Genomic DNA, 25,566 nt, shown 5'->3' with positions numbered 1-25,566 from the left:
TCTCCAGCTTCGGCTGAGCTTTGCTCTGGTGTCACAAGCCCTGCAGTTCTTTCCACGTGTGGGTTGTTCCCACCATCCCTCTTCTCCCCCATTTTCCTTCTCCCATTCCTCCTCCTCTCCTGGGGGTCTTGGCAACACTCTGGAGCTGGTGGCTCCTGCTCGGCCGGCCCAGGGCAGCGGGAGTGTGGCAGGAAGGACATTACGTGGGAGAATATGCATGTTCACAGCTCAGAGGATTAAAGGCCCGTGTTCTTATCACTGCAGAACAGAGTATTATAAATCCAGCCTTAGAATACCAAATCCCCGCGCGGCTCGGCCATTGTTTGGGAATATTAAAAAGCTCGGAGACAGAAATAATCAGTTTCCGAATGACACGTTGTCAAATAAAACATTCCTCATATTATCCCTTCTTTCCCCTTTCTCTCTCCCGCTCCCTCAGTTGGATAATTTAACACGAAAAATAGATTAAAATGAGGCTGGCTTGAAAGCCTCCTAAGTTTGACTCTTTATTTTATTTTTTTTTCCCTTTTTCCCCAAAGCTGTCCTGGTGGTGTGGTGTGGTTAAACAAGCAGCTTGCCAGCACGGGGTCAGGGACGAAAGGAACACATTGGAATTGAGCTGCCTGTGGTTCTCACCCAAGGGGCTGGCACAGGTACCCCCAGCCTTTCCCAGGCAGAGAGGGGCTGTTTCTGTCATGGTTTGGAAAGACAGGTGTCTGTCAGGGAAAGTTGGAGCTCCCCTTGGAATGGAGAATGCAACCCCCCTCCCTCCAAATTATTATAATTTTGAAATTAGGGGCTTTCAGGCAAAAATATGGGAATAGGAATACCAGTCCTTTACTAGGAATATTAAAAAATACAAATGCATAGTACAAAAAACAAACAAGCAAACAAATAAAAGTCCTAGAAAACCCTGACAGAGTCAGAGATATGACCTGACACCCTGTTGTCAGGGTGCTGGAAGAAGTCCAAATAAATCCTCCTGAAGTGACAGATGTGGTTCTGTGGAGTAGAGATGATCCTGTAGAAAGGGTCCAGTGCTGGTGAGATGGGTCTGGTCTTCCTCTGGGAATCCAGTGGCAAACAGGCTGCTTAGTGTTCCATCTCAGTTTTTATCTGGGTAGGGAATGGTTGGCTGAGGTGTCCATGCTGGCTCTTGTTTCTGAGCATGGAAGGCCTTGGTGGGTCTTCCCTCTGCTCCTTGAAGTGCCCTGGTACTGCAGGGCATAAACCTGGGCACCTCACCAGGCCCTGCCCCTCTGCCATGCAGGGATCCCTGAGCATCTCCTGGACAGTAAATCACCTTTCCTGATGGTGCACGTCACACAAATTGGGGAACTCAAGCTGAGCAGTGTCCTGAACCCCCGAGTCCTGCATCTGTTAGGAACATTTTGTGGGAGAGGAGGTGATCCTGATGTGGGGGATGCTGGGCTGGGCCCCTCCTGTGTCAGGCTGTGGTGCAGGGAAACGTCTGTCCTCCGCTCCAGCTCCCAAGGCTTCTCCTGAGGCAACTCATCCTGTGGGCTGCTCTTTCCAGTGCCACCTCCTTTCAGCTGCTCCTGTTTGGGAGTCAGGGCCATGCTCTGGGTGCATCCTGGTGCTTTGTGTGGAATGCAGAGGGAATATTTTCACGCCTCTGCTTTGGAGCTCAGTGCAGCCCTGGGCTGTGGCATGCCAGGTGCCCAAGGAACGCCTGCCCTGCCCTGGCTGTTCCTGTCATGCTGCAAAGCCCTGGTCACTCGTGCTGCTCCTGATTTACATGCCCTGCCTTGCTTGTCTGCCACGGGATAAAATTGCTCTGATGCTGCAGAGATTAAGAGGCTGGGAGCTGGCACAGGCACAGCTCTTGTGTGTAGGGATGAATTTAACTTTCAGAGCAGCCAGAGGCAGGGCTGGCTCCCTTTGGTGCTCCCTAGCCAGGCTCCCTTGAGAAGATGTGCTACTTCCATGTACATACAGACATTTGGAAGTTTATTTTTTTGTTAAAGATTTTTATTCTTAATGTTAACATTGTTGAGAGCTGGATTGAATAAAACTTGCAGAGAAGGTCTGGGTCTGGAATATGATGTGCCATGCCCTCAGCTGTGCAGTTGATCTTGAAACCACAGGGAAATCAGATCAGAAATGCTGGAGTTGGGGTAACCATGCCTTGAGAGCATCGCTTTTGAGGGGCCATTTGTTGCAGCATCATTTTTGGGAAATGTTTGTCTCTGTTAAGGCCTTATTGCTCCTGGGTAATGGTTGGGTTGTTTTAATGAGGTTTTTTTCTCCTAAATGGTGGGATGTGATCATCCCCATTCCCCATCTCCTCATGTGTAGGGGGCCTGGGGATCCCAAGGAGTGAGGTGGAAAGAACAAAGTCCCTGGGAGAATGGTCAGAGTTGAGCTGGGGGTGTCACTTCCCAGCTGAGGGCCATCTCTGGCATCCTCATCCTCCTGTCCGTGCCCTCACACCTGAGAGGCGGCTGCTCCATGAATCCACCTGTGTGTGGTTCAGGGGGTGTTCACGGAAAGCTGCTCTGGGGGTTGACTCAGAGGGTGCTGAAGCACTGGAACAGATTGTCCAGGGAAGTTGTGGGTGCACCATCCCTGGAAGTGTTTAAGTTTGGACAGGGTGTGAAGCAACCTTGCCTCAGTGGAAGGTGTGCCTGCCCATGGCAGGGGGTGGAATAAGATGGGCTTTAAGGTCTCACCCACCATCATTCTGTGGTTCTATGGACACTGCAGCATGCCTGGTTGAGTTTGGATGGGGTGTGAAGCAACTCTGCCCTAGTGGAAGGTGTCCTTGCCCATGCAGGGAGTGGAATGACACGAGCTTTAAGGTCTCATCCACCCCTCATTCTGTGATTCTGCGGACACTGCAGCATCTATGGAAATGTCTGAGTTTGGATGGGGTGTGAAGCAACTCTGCCCTAGTGGAAGGTGTGCCTGCCCATGGCATGGGGTGGAAGGAGATGGGCTTTAAGGTCTCACCCACCATCATTCTGTGATTCTGTGGACACTGCACCATGCCTGGTTGAGTTTGGATGGGGTGTGAAGCAACCTTTCTCTAGTTGAAGGTGTGCTTGCCCATGGCAGGGGTGCAATGAAGGTGTGTCTGCCCAGGGCTTTAAGGTCTCCCCCACCCCTCATTCTGTGGTTCTGTGGACACTGCAGCCCCCCTGCTCCTCCGTGCTCCTGACAGTGCCCTTTGCTCTCCCCGCAGGGCGGGCTGATCGCGCTGCTGCTGCTGCTGCTGGTGTTCATGGTGGCTGTGTACGCGCAGCGGCGCTGGCACAAGCGCCGCCGCATCCCGCAGAAGAGCGCCAGCACCGAGGCCACCCACGAGATCCACTACATCCCCTCGGTGCTGCTGGGCCCCCAGGCCCGCGAGAGCTTCCGCAGCTCGCGCCTGCAGGCGCACAACTCTGTCATCGGCGTGCCCATCCGCGAGACGCCCATCCTGGACGACTACGAGGACGAGGAGGAGGAGGAGACCCCGCGGCGGGCAGAGCCCAGCGCCAGGGAGGATGAGTTTGGCAGCCAGGTGACCAGGACGCTGGAGAGCCTGGGCCGTGGTGGGGAGGAGAAGCCTGACTACGAGAAGAAAGGTTGGTGGCTTTCCTGTCTCTCCTCTGCTGGGGAGCAGCGTTCCCCGGGGTATTTTGGCTAACGCACACTTGATTGCTTGAATTTCTAAAGTCTGTCTCTCAGAAGCTGCTACACCCACCTCTGCTTATTGAAGTGTTATTATGAGCCATTTAATATCGTTCACCTGCAATGCACAGTAAAATGCATTTGAATAAACAAAAGCAAAGCACGTTAGTGCTGTGAGTGACTCCAGCAGGAGCAAGGAAGGGATGTGCTGGCTTGCTCTGTGCAGGGACAGGACCTTGGGGTGGTGCTGAACCATCCTTCCCTTCTTGTGTGGGCTTCCCACACAGACTAAGCAGGGATGGGGACAGGGATGGGGACAGGGACTCTTTTTGGCTCCACGGAGGAGCCAGGGGTGGCCTAGGTGATGCAGTGTGTCTGGAAAGCAGCTCCCTGCCCTTGTCATCCTCATAAGTGGTGGCTAAGTTTTGTTTCTTCCACCCTTGAAATACTCCTTTACTCTTTCCTCTTTTGAACAAGGCTGTGATGATGGTGGTGGGTATTGTTGCTCAAACAGATTTGGAGGTGCCCAGGGTCAATGTGCCATTCTGGAGTGCTGTTCTGAGCACCCCTGTTGGCATCCCTTGCTGTGTGTCTGGCTGTTACCAGCCCACGGGGTTAAGAGATGTTTCCTCAACCCTCTGCTCAGTGAAAGTGAACAAATGAAAGCCTTCATACATCGTAACAGAGCTACCTTCTTTCTTCTTTCATATTCTCTTCTTTGTTTTGCTTTTCTATAAATTATTTAGAGTTGTGTGAGTGGGGAAGACAGCAGTAACTGCATTTCAGTGCTCTTCAAAACAAAACAGCAAACAAGATCTAGAGCAGAATATTAAACTATCCAAGGGCTTCAGGAATTGGCAATAACAAATTTATACAGACTGAACGCCCTGCCCCAAACAGAAAGCTGCCTGTAGGATACCTGGGCTGGGAGAGATGTTCCCAAACGCTCCCACCAGCTCTGCTTGTGATGCTGTCAGGCTTTGCGCCTTGGATCGAGGCAGGTTTGTGCCTTGCCTAGCCTGATCCTTCCAGACTGTGCCAGTTCACCATATGTTTCCTCCCAGATGGGCACTTTTCCCTCTTGGATGAGGCTCTGCTCAAGGAGCCAAGCTGTGGTTTGTGCTACTTTCTCTTCTGTGCTGAAGCTGCTTAGAGCCTGGATTGCCCAGGACGAGGTGGCTGCAGTTCAGATCGAGGGTTTCTAGACTGCAGATATAAATATATGTGCTGTGGGCTTTCCACTCTGACTTGGTGGCACACTCAGGGGAAACGTGGTGATTCAGACACGCTGCTCCCCGGTGCTTTGGCTTGCACAAGCAGCAGTCACAGCTGGATTCCTGTGGGGTGGAGAATCTGCAGCTGGTGTGAGCAGACACCAGGTACCTGGAGATCCCCAGGGACTGGAAGCCAGTTGTGCTCAGGCCTGGCTTTGCAGCTGGACTGAAGGCAGATGCATTGAGGGACACCCAGCTGGAGCGTGGCCGTAGTGCCACAACGAGATCAGCCTTTCCCTGGTGCCCAGCTGGCACTGCCAGGTTTCATTGTGGTCATTTGGGATGGGTGTGGAGCTGTGCCTGCATCCCAGGGAAGCCACCAGGTCCCGTGGGAAAAGCTCTCCTGGCTGCTCCTGCTGTGCTGCCTGGTGATGAGACATCAGCTGGGACTTGTCAGCGGGCTCCGAACGGTGTCGTCGCGGGGGCTGTCAGCAGAGGCTCTTTCAAGTGTCACTTCCCAGCATTAATTACCAGGGATGGCAATTCCAATGGAGATGGAGCAGTTCTGCTCACCCTGCACCTGCCTGTGCTGCAGCTTCCCCCCTGTGCTGGGCACTGCTGGAATTAAAGGTGCTGGGTTGTGCACTTCCCATCACTGGGGATTTGCTTGGTGTCTGTTGAGTCAATTCTTCGTTCCATGAGGAATACTGTATTTTTTTTTTTTAATTCACCACCCCTGGATGTATCTGGTCAGAGAATCAAGCAGGGAATTGCTTTGGATGGCTCTGCTCCATGCAGTCCCTGCCCAGGAGGCCCCAGCAGCACAAATGTTTTGCAGATCACGGCTCAGCGAGCCAAACTTCCCTCCCCAGCCCAGGCAGCAATGTGGATGGGAGGGATGCTCCCGTGTGGTGCCAGAGCATCTGAAGTGAATCCCAGCACAAACAAAACACAGGAGTCATGTGCTGAATAATGACATCTAGCAACAAGCGTGTCTGAGTGATAAAGTTAATGAAATTACAGGTTCTGACCTGATACCAGGCTCTGCTGTGGGGAGATAAACAGCAGGGCAAAGATGAGATGTTTATTTCTCCCTAGCTGCAGTTGTAATCTGGATGCGCTGTGCAGAGCCATTAACGTTATTACTGTTATGCAAAATCATTTTTGACTTGGGGGAAAAAAAAAAAAAAAGGAGCAAAGAAAGAAAAATCTCCCAACTGCCTAGAAAATGTAAAGCTGACAAAATTAGAATTGCAGCAGGAGCACAAGCTGACCTGGTGACATTGCACAGAGCCCAGATGAATTTAGACAGAAGAAAAATCCAAGGCAGTTTAGGAAGAAAAGTAGAAAAGTCGGGGTTTTTTTTATTAATAATAAAATGAAATGGAGCAAGGCAGGAGGCAATAGCTAGGCTGTCCTAATTATCCAGAAGGATCCCTTGAGCTGGGATGGAGAGGGAACCACTCTGCCTCCCTGTGGGTCTAGGTTCTCTCTGGCAATTAGAAGGTCTCCAGGGTTCTGTGCTCAGAGGGTGTGCACGGTGCCAAGTGGGGTCTGCTGGTGTGGGGTGCAATGTCTGGGCTCTTGGTCTTTGCTGTGGAGACCCTCCCTGTCTGAACTCAGCCCTGGTGTGTACAGGGGGTTCAGTGATTATGGGCATTTGGGGGAGATTTGTGCAGGTGTTGTCACTTCCTCACCACCCCTGTCCTCACTTCACTGTGTTGTTTCCAGTCCATGCTCCTCGTGAGTTCTACTTTCCCCAAGCAGATGGCCTCAAGCTCCATCCCTTTGGGAATTCCTCACTTGCTTTTCTCTTTTCATGTACACAGCTCTCATCCTCACTGACACAGCTTCATCCTCCAGCAGCAGGAGCCCTTTGCTTTTATCCATCAAGTCCTGTTTGAGGGACTTTGGGCCCCAGTCCATTGCAGGTGGCACTGCTGTATCCCTGTCTGGGATGCACTGGATACACAGTGATGCAGCTGGTAAATGAAGGTAAAGTCCAGCAACCTCAGTATGGGATTGCACACAAGTTCCTCAGAAAGATTTTGCCAAACCAAATCTAAGGATCAGCGAGAGATAGAACTTCTGCCTGGTGAAAACTGAGGAGAAATCACACTTGAAAATTGACTATCTGCAATTCCACTCCTGCAACAAAGGACCCATCTTTATTTCTCAGTTTCTTTCATGTTTGAAAAAAGAACATTTCAAGCAGGTCTTTGTGCTGGCTTCACAGGCTCTGCAGTCTGGGTATGGCCTCCAAGTCTAGACAGGAGACAGGACTTATTACTGATGGTTCCAATGATTAATACCATGGGCATATCAAAGGTGTGGTTGTGCACTCATCTTGAATTCCTCTCCTGGACTTACTTCTCCCCTGCTGTGTTGGCTCAGGTAAACCTCTGAAGTTTCTCTTACTTAATCCATGGATGCTTTTCTCAGTAGTGGTAGTGAGATGCTTTTGAGCATTCCTGAAAGATGGTCTGGCTCCTAGAGTGCACCTGGAGATGTGAATCCAGCTCCACTCTGCTACGGGCTGCTCTGGTGACTCTGGTCATGTCATTGAATGGTCCAGTCCTCATCTGGGGGTTGGAGAGGGAGCCAAGCCAGGCAGCAGGCAGGGCATAAGGAAATATTGAGAATTGCTGATGTCAGGGCTTGTGGTCCCCCCAGCCTCCCAGCCAAGCTGCTCTGGGTGATGCAGTCCAGGAGAACTCTGCGAGAAGGGATTTAGGCAGCAGAGACAAATGGCTTTGAGGAAACAACAAAAAGCAGGGGAAGGATCCTGATGATGGCAGGAGAGAGCTTCCTATGCCCCCCATCAGCCCTGGAGTAGCTCTTCTGGTGGCCACATCTCAGAACTGTTTTTCCTTCCAGTGGAGACAGCTCTGGGAAGAGGTAAGGCAGTGCTCTGGCTGGAGGGCAGGATGCTGGGGCTGTGGAAAGGGACATTTTGGGGGCTGAGCTGTGCAAGAGGAGGCCAGGTAGTTAAGCTGTTCCCTAGAGCTGCCATTCATTGCAAATACCCGAGCTCTGCAGTGTCTTGGAGGTGAGATTTAGAGATGGGTGAGAGCTGGGGGCGATGCCCTCACAGCAGACAGGTGATGGTGCTGCTCTCCACACTGGAGAAGGGAGAGCACTCAGGAGCTGGATGTCTGGCCTGATAAAGGTGTCCCTGAGGTGCCAGCCTGGTGTCCCTGCAGGGACACTGGTGCCTGGCTGGGCTCATGGCTGTGCCAAGGTGTGCCATCCCTGCTGGGGCTGGGAGCCCCCGCCTGCCGCTGGCTGGGGGAGTCAGACACAGTTCCACCCTGAATCCCAGCATCAACCAGAGCCTTCCTGAGCCTTTAATAAATAAAGTGATGGCTTAACGTTTGCTGGGGCTGGAGAATAAAATGGGACAGTGCGTCAGGCCAGCATCTGATGTGTCCTGGGGCTCTTCTTTCCAGTGACCTGATGGGATCATGACCCTCTTTGTACGTGATCAGCTTTTCCCAGCTCTAATCCCAGCCAACTCCTTCCGTAATTTATAGGGACCTTTGAAAATGTATATCCTCATAGCCTGCCAGTGAAAAGTGGTTTTTTGCAGTCCTCCAGTTCTGTCTGAAAAAACAGCTTCAACTTTCAGCCTTAAAGAAATGGAAAAAAAAAAAAAAAAAAAAAAAAAGGTGGGGGCTTGACAGGGCAGGAATTGGCTTCTAATTCAGGGCAGCACTTCCAGACGTGCTTAGGTAGTGTCTCTAGTTAATAGAGACGTTTAAGATGTTTTCAAGTCCAGGGTGCTCAGTTGTAACTGAATTGAATGCATTAATGAAGGGAATGAGGGCCCCAGCCACAGAGGTTACACCAGTTGTGCCACTGGGTCTTTGGTTCTGTGGTGATGCTTCAGTGTGGATTTAACTCAGGCTTCAGTGTGGATTTGAAAATGTCCTGACCTGCCAGGGAAAAGCTGTGCTTTGCAGAGATAAACATAGTCATAATTAATATATTAATATATTAACTGCCTTTGGAGATCTCAATGGAGAGGGGCCAGGCTGGAGCTTTAGGTTTGTTTTGATCATCCTTTGGAATGGTTGCCTCCACCCCAAATCTGGGTTGTCCTCCCCAGTGTGGGGAGAGGGAATGGTGCTGCTGTGGGACACAGTCCCCCTCCCTTACACCCCCAAGAAAGTGCATCAAAGCAGCATCACAGATGTGTGGGAGCATGCCCAGGTCATCTCTCCCACAAGAGCCACATCCAACTTACTCCTGCCTCTAGGAATGGCTCAGAAACGGACAGGGAAGCTTCTGGGAAAGGGATTTGGAAGCTCCTCTGGTCCTGCAGCCTCCAGCTCATGGGTTTTGTGGCCCATGCTTAATGACTAATTAAGGTTTAAACACCTTGGGCCGGCCAGGGCTCTTCCTGGCCCATGGCAACTGTTGCTGTGGAGAAGAGGCTGGTGGGGTGGGCTCCTGATAAGTTTTATTGTTGTTCTCCCCTGTCTTTGCTACAACTTGCTGATTAATTTCGTGAGACAGAGGAGGGAAGAAACAGTTGGAAAGGCAGCTTTGAATGGTACCATAGGGACTGAAACAGAATCAGGATGGTTTATTATGCCAGCATTTTGCTGAGCATCCTGAAGAGATGCTGGATTTGTGAAGTCCCGCTGCCTTGGAAGGCTTGGGCTGGTCTCACCCTGACACTCCACAACGTCCCAAGTTGAAGAATTACCCTTGGTTGCCCCTTCTTCCAGCCACAGCTGGGTGACTTCTGGCTCTCAAGTCAGCAGCAGCTCTTGAATGAGGATTTTTGTGGGGCTGCAGATGCCCAGTGGGGCTGTCATGGCAGCTTCATGTGCAGGAGTCCTGATTCCCCAGGTGCCCAAAGTGTTTTCCATCCAGGCGAAATCACAAGCTCCCAGAAGATAAGCTGTGAAGTGTTGGCTGTCCAAGGAAAATAAGCCATCAGGAACTATATTTATATAAATGCCAGGCACACATTGTTCATCACTTTGTGCATCACTATGAATGTTTGATAAAGCACTACATTATTTAAAGGTGTAGCTGGGCTGTGGGACAGTTGTTGACCAGGATTAGCTTCAAGATGACTTTTTTTTTTCCTTCTTTTATTTTTTTTTCCTCTGATGGAAAATCTAAAATAATAATATGTTGTTTACTTGCCTTGGGGGATCTCAGGTGTCCTTGCCTCTCCTGAGTTTCTCAGCTGGGTTGCATCTTGTGTGCAATGCAGAGGACCTGGGAGAGCTTCAGCTCTGACTGAGGCTGTCACAGAATCCTGGAATAGTTTGGGTTGACAGGAACCTAGAAGACCATCTGCTTCCACCCCCCTGCCATGGGCAGGGACATCTTCCACTGGACCAGGTTGCTCCAGGCTCCATCCAGCCTGGCTTAGACACTTCCAGGGATGGTGCTTCCATGATATCAGCATGGAGTGAAAACTGCCACTGGTTTCTGAAGTCAGACTGATCAGAAGAGGATGTGGGATGAAGGACAATCCCACAGTGTTCCCCATTTCTACTGGAAGTATGTAGGTGCTGATTAGGACTCAGCCCTTGAGATGTGGAGCTCAGAGCTGAGGCTGCTCTGGATCCTGTCACCTGAGCAAGTGATGGGTTTGTCTTAGACCACCATACTCAGCCCTTTTTCTCCTTGGCTTTTAGTGGCATTGTGGCTCCACCAGTCGGCATGTGGAGATTTTTCCCCATCATTCCATCCCAGACTTGTGTTTTTTATGGGGAAGGGAGCAAGGAGGGCAGCTGCAGCACCACCTCTTCACTCTGTTTGTGTGTCCTCTTCCCATCAGTTGTGTTTTACCTGGCTACGGCACTGAGACGGTTTTGTCAGCTTGCTCCTAAGGAAGATGGATTGAGGCTGGGCACCTGTGCTCATACCGGGTCTGCAGGCACCTTCCAGCCCCATTTATCATTAGGCACTGACCTCCCTGAAGGACCAGTGGGAGAGGAAACTTATTAACAAGGTGCTTCAAATCAATCCTTTCTGACGGCCCCACTGAGTTACAGCATTTGCTGCGACTCTCCCAACTGGGTCCTGTGAGTGTGGCAGTGCTCAGCCTCTCCTCTTTTCCTGTGAGGCTTGGAATAGGTTTGGTTTTGATTTCCTGGGCTTTCTGGGTGTTCCCAGGTCTCCCCCTGAGCCAGCAAACCAGCTCTCAGCTCATCCTTCACCCATGTGCTGCCCCGTGCCGGAGGTCATCGGTCCTTTTGGTGCTGCTTTGGAGCTGGAGCTCCTGGCCACGTTGAGAGATTTTGGTAGTTTGTCCTTCTCCTCTGGGCTGGCATCACTCCCTCATTCATCCTGGCACGTGGTGCAGCATTGTCAGTGCTGTGAAAGATGTCACCTTGTCCTCTGGGCAGAGGAAATGTATTTTCCAACTAAAATGTTCATTCTGCACCATGCTGCCGAGCACAGAGCTGGGTAGTGGTGGAGACTGGAGAGAGGCCACTGTGCCACATCTCCCACCCATGCTGGCCAGCTGGGGCTGTTCCTGGAGCCCTGTCCTGCCCACACCCATGCTTTGGGGTGCTGGCACTTGCTCACACTCATTTGACACATTGCCAAAGTGCAGCTGTGTCCAGGTTCATCCCCCAGCAGTGGCTCCTCAGACAGATGGGGATGGGACTTTTGCTGCCCTCAGTGGGTCCCTACCCCAGCTGGGGCAGTGTCTCCTCTGGCTCTGTGGAGCTGCAGGAGCTGTGTGTGGAGAGAGGGAGCTGGAGGTCAGCGCTGTGCTCTGGTGTCTCTCCTCCACGCAACATTAGCCCAGACTGTTCCGTGTGCCCATTAGCACCAAATCGGGAAGCTTCCTCCAGAGTGTTCTTATTTAACTTTTCAATTATTTGATAACTTGAGGAGCATTAGCTGATACCAGGGTCTGCCCATCTTCCCTCATCCTCTCTGCTGGCTGCCTAAGCAAAAAAGTTATGATTCTCATAAAAACCCCTAAGTTAAGGGTTTTATTCGAGCCGAGAAAATAGGAAGTGGAGTCTCTGTTGGGCTGGACCTCCTCAGTGCTGGGGCAGGGGGAGATGGGGCAGCACCCCACCTCCAAAGGTTTTTCCTTGCAGGACAAATGGGATAAAGAAATAAATGCCCTGTACATGTTAGGAGAGGGGTGTGCTAGAAAGTCTTTGCCCCATGGAAGGGCTGAAGGTTTCCTGGCCAGAAACAGCTCCTGGGAAGGAGCAGCTGGAGCAGCCCCAGGAGTGCAGGGACCCATCAACTTTCGGGATGTGCTCTCCAGGCAGAGGGGTGAGGCAGAGGTGGGACTGTCGGACCGCGGCTCTTCAGCGTTTGATCTTTCCTAATGTGTTTATAATTACATTGCATTACCTTAATTACCAACAGGAGAAGCAGGGGGAGCGGGGGGAGGGAAGGGAGGGAGCTGGAGAGGCAGGGAAGGTGCAGGTGACGAGTAACCCACAGCCTCGACTGCGGCTGGAGTTGGGAATTATGCTATTAATACAATGCTTATTCACTTCCCATCGTAAAAAACGGAGGCGCGTTCCGCACGAAATTAACATTCCGTGACATTTTCGGGTAAACGGTGAGTTTGCACACATGAGTGGAGGCAATTAGCTGGGAAATGGCTGAGCGCCGTGACTGGAGAGAGGATGGAGAGGGGTCAGGGCAGCCCCAGCTGGGTGGGGGCTGCCCTGGGCTCTGGTTCTGCCTGTCCCTTCCCAGGGGGATAAGGGTCCTGCCCACCCAGCTGCAGTGAGCATGGGAGCTGCAGATGTTCTCCCCTGCCCTCTGCAGATGGGGGACGTGGCAATAAAGGCAGAAGGCAAAGAGTGGGTGCACATCCAGAAGGGTTTTGGGAGTTCCTGGAGTTCCTGTACCCACTGCAGTGTTGCTCTCCATCCCCCTCCCACCACACACCAGCCTTTCCCGGCATCCCCTTTCCCGTCACGCTCCTAAAGCTTTATTAGAACCCAATGGAGACTTTTCCCCAGATTTGTTAAACTACTGAAAACTTCTGATCCTATCAGGACTTTTTTTTCCCCCTGCCTCGTACCAGATAAGGGCTGTGCTGGCTCTGAGCCCGGAGCTGAGGGTGGTGGAGAACAGGGTAGGGAAGCAGTCATCTCATGAATATATGAAGGAGGAAAGTACATTTGTTCAGTTTCCTTCAAAGGAGACATCTTGAATAAAACTTTATCTCTTCTTCTGCTTCCCTCCCCCTCCAATTTGCAATTGAAATCAGACTTTTGCGTATAAAGATCTATTTTTATAGTGACAGATTTATTAATGTATATAATAACCTATTAATGTATTAATAGCTGTGTATTAATAGCTATGTATTAATAGCTGTGCTAAAAAAAAATGTATACAGCCTCTATTTTAAAACTCAACAAAAAGGGCCAGGAGAGAGAAGAAAGAAAAAGTCGACACGGAATGCAAGGCTATTTTTAAAATGCTCCTGGGTTCCTCTCTCCCTCTTGCTGTGTGTGAGAACCCCACTTTGTCAGAGCTTTTTGGAGATCCTCCTTCATCCTTGCTTTTGACGTTTTTTGTATGTATCCATATATACAGAGATATACATTTAAATAAAAGTATAGATGTGGAGATGTATTTATATATATGTTTTTAAATAAAACAGATATAGATGTCCTGAGTTGGTTGTGGAATGCATCCAGCAGCTCCCCTGTGTTTCTTGGTCAGAGTGGCTGCATGTGACACTTGACATGGACTGGGAACCAAAGGGGACAGGCTCAAGAGAGGTTTGGTGGCTGCAGAAACACCTGGAGAGGTGAAGTTCCCAGCATTTCTCCTGCCTTTGCCACGTTCCCCGGGCTCTGTGGCAGGATGTTGCTCTCCAGATGTGTTTTGCTCTGAGTACGTGCAAAGCTGTTGTACAAATCTCTCCCACTGTCATCACATCAGCATCAGTGTAATTACCTAATTTTATGCTACTAAAGCTCTGTGCTTTGTGGAGCTCGGCACTTTCAGGGTGGCACTGTTGAAAATCAGTCCACATCCCACTCTCAGAACAAACACCGTTAGTTATTTCATGCTTCGAAAAGCAACAAACACCCATTATTTAGAGCTGGTGAGAAATCAGGGCTTCTACCATGTGGAAAACTTCCAGTATTATTGTGAAATTTATGCTTGTTCCAAAATAGGATCAGAAAGTCAATTTCTCGAAATACTTTGTAGAACAGAAATTTCTAAAATATCGATCCAGAAACATCAAAATGAACTTGCTGAATATCAAGGGGTTGATTTGGAGGAAACAATTGTAACATTATTAAACTGGCACGTTCCTGGTGTTCTGTGGCATGTTAGGGACGTGATGATGTATTAGACCTTTAGAGCCCATGTCAGTGGCTCCCAGGAGAGTCCCCTGCCCTGTGCCTAGAAAAACCACATTGTTTGAAAAATACTGCAGGTAGGCAGTGGAAGAGTCATTGAGAAGAGCTGGTGTCTGAGGGGAGGGGGCTGTATCCTCTACGTGACCATGCAGGTCAGGAGGTAAAAAACCCACTGACCTTGGCTTCTAATTGCACCCAAACTTTTTCCATTTAATCCTTGATTGAATTTGTCTTGTTGCAAAATCTTCAGTCGAGCAGCTCTTGAGATGCTCTGGAGTTATTCCTCTCCCTGGGAAGGGAGCATTGTGGCCACTGTTAATACTGAGGGATCGATAACTTGCCTTCTGACAGCCAGAAATCAAAGAGAGGAATGGGAAAACCAGATGCTTAAAAATATATATTTTATAAAAATATGGTTTAGCCCATAGCTAGCATGGGAAGCTCTGACAGAAGCTGCTGTTGCCTTGCCAGTCGTCCTGCAGCTGTGGGAGTGCAGGTGTTGTGTGAGGAGAGCAGGGATGGTTGTGGCTCCAGGAAAAAGAACCTTTAAGCCAGACACCAAAGACTTTGAGGCTCAGGGAAGTTGGCACCTTTGCAGACCTTAAACCTCACTGTTCTGTTTTAATAAGATGCAAAACCCAAGCTGTAGGACCATCCAGCTCTCCCACCACCCAATGGCACCACGAGGTTTGAGCCTGGTTTGGGGAGAAGCTGCTCCACTTGGGTCCTCAAGGCCATGTCTGAAGACTAAAACACCTCAGCAAATCTGAGAGCTTTTCTCTGGTATCTATTGGGTATTTCCATCACTGCCTGGCTTTGCTGGCTGGGAATGGGTTGCACAGTCAGCAGGGTTTTGTAGTGCCTTGAGAACATCTTGGAATGGTGGAGACAACACCCAAGTGCAGCTGGTGGGGCTCACAAATAGTTCATCTCTCAAGCAGAGTTTGTGGGTGGCTGGACTGATCCAAGCCTGCGGCTCTGAGATGGGGAATCCCTCTTGGGAATGGTGAGATCCCACCTGTGGCATGTCCCCAGAACACCCCCTGTACTCATCCTGTGCATCTGTGAGTGTGCAGCTCTCCTGGCTGTGCTGGAATGAACGCTGCTCCTTCCCATCTCCATTGCAATTTATTTTTACCCAAACATTGCTCATATTGTTCAGCTGATGACTACTTTTTTTGTTGATGTTGTTGTAATTTTTTAAGCCAAACAACGTATTTCCCCACTGCAATTTGTGCCAGCAGAAAGGAAGGAGGAGAGAATGGCTCTGGGTAGGAATTGTTTTGTGGGAGACGTGCAAACAAATAGGGGAGCCATAAGGAGAGCAGATCACTTTTCAAATAGAATATGGGGGTGGACAGGAGGGAGGTGTTCGTCAGGAATGTGTGCTGTGCTCTGCAAAGGTAGGGCGACCTTCAGCTGTGTCCTTAAAGTGCCACCAGAGAGGGAAGCTGATTTTGTGGGGGCCGGAGAGCCTCGTGATTCCCCTGCTCCAGCCTGTTCCTGTGGGGAGATGGAGATCACAGCCTCGTGCCAAAGCTCGGGGTGGGTCTCACCACCCCTGCCAGGCTGGAGAATCAGCACGGTGACGAAGATGTGAGCTCAGCAGCCCGGGTGGATTTATCCTGGAAGCTGGGGAGGGGAGAGAAGGCATTTGGCAAGCTCTGCTCGAGGGGAGGACAGTCCTGCTGCCTCTGAAGTGTGTCGTGTTCGGGCAGCGCTGGGAGGAGCTGCTGCCTGGGCACTGCTGACGTGGCTGTGCCGTGCCAGGGAGCAGCGTGTGGGTGCTGTGGAGGTGCCAGGAGCTGCTGGCTGAGCCCGTGTTTGGCACAGGCAGTCCAGGGAGGGCTTGCAGGGTTGTGTAGAATAGAGGAGTTCAGCTGGAAGTGATCTACAAGGATCATCTAATCCAACTGCCTGACCAGTTCAGGCTGGCCTGTAGTTAAAGCTAATTATTAAAGCCACTGTCTACCCCACAGCAGTGTTTCTTCCCATCCCTTTTTGACCAGTTAGACCCTCCAGGGGCTGCTGTGGGGAGACCCAGAGGGCAGTTGGGTTTGCAGGGGACTGTCTCTCTCGTGGATGTGATGAACAGCCCCAGTGAGTGCTGTCTCATTCTGTTATGGTGCAGTGGTCTCTTCTCTCTCCCTTTTGGCACTGCTGGCAGTGCGTGAAGGGCTCTCCCTTCATCCTTCACCCCTCATGCTCACACAATTGAAGCTCTGCTGTCTTTCATTTGTCACTGAGGGTTTTTTCTATGCTGCCCACCCATGCCAAACTCTGCCTGCTGAGATCATGTCCACAAGGGTCTTTTCTCATTTCTCGTTTTCTCTCCTTTCCCCCTTTTCTTTTTTCTTCATTTCCTTTCCCCTTCCTTTTTTTTTCCCTTCTTCTTTTCTTCCTCTGCTTTACTTTCCTCTCCTCATTTCTGCTTCCCTTTCCCATATCCTTCCTCCAAACCCCTGAGCTCAGGGGCACAGAGAAGCCCACGATGTGCTGGCACACCTGAGCAGTGCAGACCAGTGAGATGCACCAGCTCTTTGCTCCCAGTTCCTGCAGTATTTGCAGCATCATCCCAAACTGCCAGTGGCCAAGGGATGTCCCTTCCTCCCCACTGCTCCCCCTTGGTGTTTGCACCACTGACAGCTGCCACTGACAGTGCCAGCGTGGTGGCCACATGGATACAGTCACCAAGGTCCCATCAGCCAAGCAGGGGCTGTGGGACTGCTGTGACCTCGCTGCTGGCTGAAGGCATGCTCCCCTCCTCCTCCTCCTCCTCCTGGCCTCCTTTTGGTAAATAAGCCTCAGCCGTGCAAGCCACTCCAGAGCTCCCTGCTCCACCCCCACGAGTCCTGTATCACACAGCCCCAAGGTCTGGATAACTCTCCATCTGTTCAGGGGAGGCCCTGCCACACATTCTCCTGGGCAAGGGAGCTGCAGGGTCAGGATTTCCCCTGTGAACACATTCCCCCTGTGAGCCACCCCAGTTCTGCCACAGCGTCTTTCCCTGGCACCTCAGGTGGGATGTGTGCTGTGGGGATGGGGCTGATGCTCTTTGGAGACCTCTCCCTGCTCTGGGTATATTTTTCCCTCATGTGATGCTGCCTGCTGGGGCATCTGACACTGCAGGATTCAGCTGTGCCTGCTGTAAATGCTGGGGGCTTTGGGGAGCTCTGTCTCTGATCTGTGACTCCTGGGGGAGCCTGGTACTGGAAAATTCAAAGACGTAACACAGCTGGTTCCTTAGCTGCCTCTCCTTCTGGAGCTTTCCTGAAATTATTCCCACTGTTGGCACTTAACTCAGGCAGGAGGGTTGATCCTAGTTTCTGTGTTGCGGGGTGTGGCTGGCTGGATGCTCTCCCTGAAGAGAGGAACAAGAAGGGTGGAACCTCACAACCTGAAGCTGTAATTGGTCAATTAAAAAGGACCAAAACTTAGAAAAAAATGTAGGCTCTTGTGAGCAGGGGAGTCATTTTTGTGGCCATTCACTTTTTGTGACCCTGGGTGCAGCCTTGGTCGGGCTTTTGGGGCCAGGATCCATGCCCAAGGTGGATCCTGGAAGCTTTTTAATAAATACCTGCTTTATTCCCTAGCTCTGTCCAGTCTCTGTTCCAGGTCAGCCTTCCCAAGGTGAAGTCAGAGGGTTTCGGCAGAGCTCCTGCCCCAGGACTCACCTCCGGCTGACACAAGGAAAGGTGTTCCTGGGCAGGGGGGACAGGGAGGCGCGGCTGTTCTCTAACCACACCCTTTGCTGGTGTTGCAGCTCCCGAGGTGACGCAGGAGACGGTGGAGTCGCTGATGCAGAAGTTCAAGGAGAGCTTCCGCACCAACACGCCCATCGAGATCGGGCAGCTGCAGCCGGCGCTGCGCGGCTCCGCCGTGGGCAGGCGCAAGCGCCGCAGCCGGCCCCGAGGTAGGTGCCCGCCGTGCCTCGGTGTTCTGCCTTCTGCACTTTCCAAATCCTGCACTGCCTGGGGGTGTAACTCCGAGCTCCATATAGAGTGTCCCGTTTTGGTCAGACAAAGCAATCCCTCTGGGCCTGAGGTCCAAGGATGCCCTGCTGCTTCAAGCCCCGAAAAGTTTAAACAAAAGTGAATTGGGAGGGAGAAAATTACTGGGGGTAAATTACTTCATCACCTGAAGTTTGAAGGATTAACCCCTGATATGTAAACAGACCAAACTGTTGCCATGAGGTTTTTCCTAGCTGCCTGAGCGTTCATACTAAAGTAGAAGTCTGTACCTTCTCACGCTCTTTTAATGTAAACACCAACTATGTTCCACAAACATAGCCATTGTTTTTACATTCCATGCTGGGACAAACAAGACTGTGTGACAGTCCCCTTGGCCAATGTGGTGGGGAGGTGGGAATTCCATCCTCCAATCCACAGGCCTCACAGGAAATGTATAAAAGTGGGTTTTTGTAAATAAACTTCGTCTTCTGCCCTGCATGCTCTGTCCACCCAGATCTGTCTCCCCAGCCTCATTTCTGGTTAGGCCTCGTGGTGATACCAAACTTAGAATTTTCTGAAAAACTCATGACCATCATCCATCTTGGGTGCAGCCTCTGGGAGGCTTTCGACTGCCCAAGGTCTGTCTATTGAAGGAATTTAATAAATACCCACTTTTATTCTCTTAATCTGGTCTAGCCTCTCTTCTAGGGAGCCACTCCAAGGCATCAGCCATGGCCAGGAAGGTGGGAGCCTCCTCACCCTCACTGCTGAGCGTGGGGACAGCAGAGCTGCTCTGTGGTGGGGTGAGAGAGGGACAAACCCCACACAGCATCCTCTGTGTGGCTTGGTGGAGGTGCCTGGGAGTTGTGTCCCCTCCAAGGGATTCTGCTGCAAGCCCAGAGTCCCTGTCAGCTGCCCCAGCTAAACACACACACAGTTTCTTGTCAAGTTTTCATTTCATGAAGAGATGAAATTCATTTTGGCTGTCACTCACATCATTGGGACATCTTTCTGCTTTCCCAGTGCTTAGGGGCTTTAGGAGCTACACAGAGAGTGAGAGTGCAGCATTCAAGGATCTAAAGGCTGTACCACACAAAAGGCTGTGCCAAGGGTTTGGGTCCAGATTTCCATCTCTGGAGGAGGAGGAGATATCAGATCCCTTCAGGGAAGATGGAGATGAAGGTCCCTTGGTCATGATCTGCCCAATGCACTGAGGGTCTTTGTGTCAGCTCTGGGAGCTGGGAAGGAAATACTTTTCTTTCTGTTTACCGTTGGTTTTGTTTTTCATTTATTTATGAGTCTGAAATGTGATCTTTTATTCCTGATACGTTTTCCTGCGATACAGGTCTGGAGAGGGCATTTTTTTCTTATAGCTCTGCCCATAAATTATTTACTTAGTGTGAAGAAAATGTTCTGACTCTTTAACTGGTTTAAATTATTTGGTTTGTTTTCTAGTAGTTATTCAAATAGATGCCTCTGGATTTTAGAGTGGGTGTGGGTGCTCTGGGGTCCATGGGGACTATCAGGGAAAGTTTCCCTGATTCCCTGCTCCAGCCTGGTTTTTTTTGTGTGTGTGTTTTTATTTCCTTTTTGAACTGCCTGAAGGTAAGAGGCTTTTTGGTCCCTAATGGAACAAGTCAGTTAATCCTTGCAGCTGAGCCTAGGAGGAGACAAAATGCCCAGCTGCAGGCAGAGCCTCTGGCTGTGTGGGAGCAGAGTGTGGCCCTGAGCCTGCCTGGCTTGTCCCCAGTCTCTGCAGACACCCCCCACCCCATTTCCCACCTCCCCAGGGTTCCTCTGCCTATTAGTGACCACAGGAACAATCAGTGGTTAGCAGGACAAGAGCACCCTTGGTCTCTCTCCATCTCTCCTCACTGGTTTCCTCAGTATGAGAAAATGAGATTACTTTGTACCCAGTGTGTGTGAGGGATGAGGAGCCTGAGGCAGAATGTACCCCGTGGGCTTCAGGGGGGATCTGAATCCCAGTGTCCCCAGCCATGGGGATCCCTCACCAGCACACCCTAAAAAGGAGATTTGAAGCTCTCAGTTGTCAGAAATCCCCAAACAGCCAGGTAGTCCCAACGTCTCCAGTGGAGATCTCACTCTGTGCAGCCCCATCCCATCCATCCTCTTTTCCTCTTAATTAAAATACCTTTTTGCTTGTAGAGGTGGTGGCTGGGTGCTGTTGCTGAGCTGATCCATGCCTTCCCCTGCCCATTCCCTGGCTTCTTCTGCACTGGAGGTTTTGTTTTCACAGCCTGTGGTTACCTGTGCCTCCGGCAGGCAAGTGGCTGGAGTGCAACCAACCCTTCAGGGTAAAGGATGATACCACAACTTGGCATGTTTACATTTTCCATCTAGTTGCAAACATAAACCCTTTGCCTCATTAATCCATTGCAATCCATGAGACTTCTTTTTTTTCTCCCCCTAAATGAAATTGTCCATTTGGGATACATTCATTTCCTCCTAACGGCCGCGTGACAGCTCCGCTGATGGAGTTTGCATCCAACTTTGTTTCTGGGTACTGACAAGTCAGCCTGATGGATGCATGGCTGTAATTATTTTCTTGTGCTTTGATTTAATTAATGTTTAACCTCATCAAAGCCCTACAGCTGGAGCGGTCTCCCTTCAGGAGAGGGATTTCCTCCTCAATGGAGAGGCTCCAAAAGGGTTTTCTAGTGCCACCCCTTCAGAAGGATGGGATAAACCATCCAAAGCAGAGAGCAACCTGACCCCCAGCCCAAGGGAAACAAATCTGGAATAAACTTTGCCTTGCTTTGCTTCCCTGCTCTGTGTGTGCTTAAACTCTGCCCATTGCTCCTCATTAAATCTAATTTTGCCCTGTATGTTTCCAGCAGCTCTGGGAAAGGTGCTGTTTTCCCAGGTAGATTGACTTTTAAAAAAAACCACCAAACCACACCACCCTCTCTATTTACAGTGCCATATAACTTTATTTTTTCTAATGCCTCTTTCATACAACCTTTCTCCCTAAACACTTCTATGGAGTGAAGCACATTCAGAGCTTATAAATAATTGAGGGAGAGCGAGGATGGAGAAAGCCGAGGGTGGGAGGGGTGGGCTGGAAGGAAGAGGGCTGGCAGAACCGGAGGGAAGGATGCTGCATTCCAGAGCGTTGATTGATCCTGAAATGCAGCCCCGGAGCATCCCAGCCTGGCTGCCCCAGGGCAGGGGAGCGATGCCCTGGGGAGAGGCAGGCACTGAAGGTGTGTTTGGCTGATGGACCACACCGTGTGCCCAGCCCCGGGAATGGGAGGCGGCCCTGGGGTGCCTGGTGTGCGCAGAGAGGGGGTCTGGTGCCCTCTCCTGGGGCAGGGCTTTAAAAACACTCTGGATTTGGGAAGGAATAACCCATAATGGTCCCTCTCCTGAGGCAGGATGTGCTGCTCGTCGGGATGTGCCGTTTACTGGGGCTGCAGTTCTTGTGTTTGGAGGTCTTGGCTGCGCCCTGAGTTACCCAAAGCCCCCTGAGGGAGCAGAGCTGAGCCCCAGCTGGGCTCACCCATGGTCCCTGTATGGCCAGGACACCTCTGCTTTCACCCTGCCCTGGGTGTCCTGTGTGCCACATTTTGCCGGTGAGGCTTTTCTGGAGTTCACCTGGGAGCCTTCACCTCACTGAGTCACAATATCATGTCCAGCTCTGTGAGCTGGTCCTGGTGAAAATAAAACCCTTCAGGCTGTGCAAGGGCTGCTGTCCGGGATCAGCCTCACCCCAGTTTTTCACAGTGGTTGTTGCACCTCCTGCACGCTCTACACTGTTTTGTGTAGAGACAGAAGGAAGAGGGAACATTGGTGAGGTGGAAGAGTTTTTCCTCAGCTATATGCGAAGCCATTGTGTGTGAACATACCTCTGCCACTGAGTGCTTTTTTTTTTTAAGGCATTTTTTTCTTTATACTGTTATGATTTTGGGGTTGACTGGGTAAGTTTCAAAATAAAATGTTTCTGTATTTTTTTCTCCTTAAATCTGCATCTAATTTACGTTTCTCTGAACACTTTTTTTTTTTTTCAGTTGTCTGGTGCTCTTTTCAGGGTTAAATTAATTAAACTGAAAATTTTCACTTAGCTAATTGCATTGCCCTGCCAGCTCTTAGTGCATGGACTTTGCTGCTGTGCTGGGGAGGGTATTTCTGCCCCAGTTTTTACTGGGAAGCCTGGGAACAGAGGGCCTTGTTGAACACCCAGAAGGCCACACTGCATGGGGTGAGCTACCATGGGGTGGGGTGAACCCAAAGTGGTCCCTGAGGGAAGTTGTGGGTCTTGAATTCTGTGGCATGTACAGGGATTTGCCCTTTTTCTGGAGGAAAAAGGATGCAGAGAATCCTTTTCCCATTGATAGTGGCTGCAGGGCAGAGAGATCACAAAGATGTCACCCAAGGTGGCACTGCTGGGGACAAAACCTAGCTTGCACTTCTATTATAACATCCAACTTCACAGGATTAAGTAGCTGAGGTCAGCTTGGCCTCAGATAGGAGCTATCCAAACAGCTGCTGTTACTTATTTCCTTATTTTAACTCAGTTTTGATTCCTATTATGTCTACAGCTCTTTCCCTGAGATTCTCTCAGGTTCTGTGACCTCCTGGCTTCAGGGAAGGGATTAAAAATGTCATGTTTGTTTTTTATTTCCTCTTTAATGACAAAAACCTCACTTCTAAAAACATACATGTGGCTTCAGCTAACAAAAAACTCTTTGGGGATAACTCTGGTTCCTGAATTTTATTTCCTTATCCCCACTCAGCATTAACAGGACACCTTTAATTACACCATAACGAGGTGTTTGCCTTGGCACCCCGCCCTGCTCCCCACTAAATTAGTGCTGCACTCAGAGCAAGCGCCCTGCCTGGAGCCTGGCTGAGCTGAGATCTATTTGGAGGGATTAACGAGCTTGTAAATCTGCAAACAGGATTAGAGACAAGAGCATCTTCCTTGAGTTCCCCTTCCCTGCCTGCCTCCTGCCCCACTGCCTGGTGAACGAGCTGGGCAGGAGATGAGGGCTTGGGTGAGGAAGGGGAGCTTTGTTTTTTCTCCAGTCTCAAAAGCAGGAGTAAACTGGGTGTAATGAGGGTGTATCTCCCCATGAGAGCTGCTGGAGAGAGTTGCCAGCGCATTACTGATATCCAGCACTTCAAAATTGCCATTTCCCTGTTCTCTCTAAGCATCTTATTCCAATTTGTAACCAATACAGCGAATAGGATATTTTTGTTTTCTGATACTTGGTGGTTTTCTCCCTCTTTTTGAAGGACAGGGACTGCTGGCCAGGCAGGACTGCTTGGCTTTACCTGGATGCTGTCCTTGTTCATCAGTAATTGCTCGTGGGTGCTCTCTGCCATGAGCATCCTTGGCCCCAGCATGATTATCCTCAGCCTTGTGCCTGGTGAGCAGCCTGTGACCAAGGCTGGTTATGGAGCTGGAAGAGGAGGCATTGCCCCAGTTGCAAATCTCTCACTGGGCTAATTTGGTCACATTTTGGGGCCAGTTAAACATGAAATCAGGTTCATGGCAGGATTACTTGAGGATTAGTGTCCCTGTGTCCTCCAAGTTGCCTAAACTGGGCTCTGAGATCCTCAAAACCACCACCAAGGTGTGTCCAGCGTCCTTGATGGCACGAAGGTGTAAAAGCACATCCTTGGCAGCCGTGTGTGTGCCCCAGGCTCGTGTTTTGCCAGGCTGACCTCTGGCACTGCCTGTTGGGTCAGAGGAGACGTTTCCTCTGCGGGCTGAGACCTGCGCTGGGGCTCACAACTCCTGTATTTATACATCCTGCTCAGTGCTGGGTAATCAGAAAATGCAATATCGCTGTCACCAGCTCTCTGAAGACATCCAGCCTGAGTAATTTAACATGTCAGCTCCATCCATCACGGGGACGCAGCCGGCACACAAACGCAGCGTGGCCGGAGGGGGCTGGGCCGGTGGCTGCCGGAGCAGCTGCTGCCTGTGCCAGCTGCCTGGTCACCTCGGTGGGCTGTGACAGCACAGAGCCACCATGTCACTGCCTCTGGCCACCCCAGCCATCTGCCTGGGCAAAAGGGGCCAGCTCTGGTGCAAGGGAAGGTGACACAGGGACGTGCCATGTCCCACCTGCACAGGCAGTGTCCAGGTCCCTCTCCCAGGCAGGGCAATGGCTGTGCTGAGCTCTCAGGAGTGAGGGACCCTCCCCAGCCCTGGCCACTGCAGCAGCCCTTGCTCAGTGAGAAGGGGATGTGCATCAGGGCTGCAGCCCTGGCTGGTTGCCCGAGGGCCTGCGTTAGAAGCCCAGGCTAATTAAGATTTCCCTCACTCTTGCAAATAAGCCTTTTTGGTCTTACCACTCTGCTGTGCCCTTCAAACCCCTTGGTGTGGGTGTGTCATGGCACCGGATGTTTTTTGTGGTGTTTGTGGCTGAAGAGGGGTTGATGATGGGTCATGGCTTGGGATCTTTAAACCCTTCTGTCCAAGCACTAAATACTGCTGCAAGCACTGAGCCTCCCTGCTGCTTCCAGGAGGAAAGGGGCCAGCAGAGCCTCTCCCTGCCCTGCTGCTGAGACTGCCCTGCAGGGCACTGCTCGGCCAGGGCAGGGCACGGCCAGGGCAGGAGCCACGTGCCGAGCTCCTGGCGTCCCTCTGGCTCCTGCCAGCCACCTCTCATCGCTGTGATTAAGGATCTCAGAGGGCAGAAGGCACCGCTCATTTTCTGTTCTTTTGCCAAGAGATGGGGAAATTGTGCTGCTGCCTAGAATAAAAGATTTTTTAAAAACAGTAAAATATTTTAATGGCAGTTTAAAGGGCCACTGTCAACCCCCAGAGGCCTCTTTGCTTTAAGCTCTGCAAAGATTGAAGGGCTTCTGCCAATTAGAGTCTGTGGTGCTTTTTAAGCATCCACCGCTTCTTGGTGGGTCTGGGGATGAAGCCAGCTGGGCTCCTGCTGCATCCCACACCTTTCTGGAGAGGAGGAGGCCGGGTCAACCATGGGCCAGCCCTGCTCCTGTCGGTCCTGACTGCTGCTGTCACAGCAAGCGGGGGGAGCAGATGGGCCAAATTGGGTGCTGAGGAGCAGGGAAGACCTTCAGGGGGGTCCTGGGCACCCCCCAAGTGCTGTATTCCCCCTGTAGCATTTGTCCTTGCTGGGTTTGTTAAAATTCACTGCATTTCATCATGCAGGTGTCCTTGGGATGAGCAGCTGCCACACTCTGGGGTTTTCTTTCTAAGTCCCTTGAAATACATTTGTGTTTTTATTTCTGAGGGTAGAAAGTGTCTTCTTACATCACTATAGGTGCTTTGGGTCTTGATTTTTGATGAAATCATTAATGGTAAAAGTTCCTGATCACTACTGGTGACCCCAAGCAAAGAACCTTAACAAGGAGTGGGGGCTGCTGGCCAAATCCTCATGCTCAGCTGAGGAGCTCCCGGCTCCACCTGCTCCTGAGCATCCCAGCTGCCAG

The 25,566-nt window shown here is 50.9% G+C and overlaps 1 protein-coding gene across 2 annotated transcripts in view; it reads left to right on the top strand.

Annotated features, from left to right (window-relative positions):
• ASTN2 (astrotactin 2) overlaps positions 1–25,566 on the top strand; it is a 322,339-nt gene that overhangs the window by 79,523 nt on the left and 217,250 nt on the right. For both annotated transcript variants that reach the window (XM_063410172.1, XM_063410173.1), the window contains exons 3-4: positions 3,206–3,590; positions 17,946–18,095. In XM_063410172.1, the coding sequence (XP_063266242.1) occupies positions 3,206–3,590; positions 17,946–18,095 (535 nt within the window). The remainder of the gene's footprint in view (positions 1–3,205; positions 3,591–17,945; positions 18,096–25,566) is intronic.

This window comes from Prinia subflava, chromosome 12, assembly GCF_021018805.1.
Source record: "Prinia subflava isolate CZ2003 ecotype Zambia chromosome 12, Cam_Psub_1.2, whole genome shotgun sequence".
NCBI lineage: Eukaryota > Metazoa > Chordata > Aves > Passeriformes > Cisticolidae > Prinia > Prinia subflava.
Note: the sequence above shows the minus strand (reverse complement) of the source record. Positions and strands in the feature narration are given on the sequence as shown.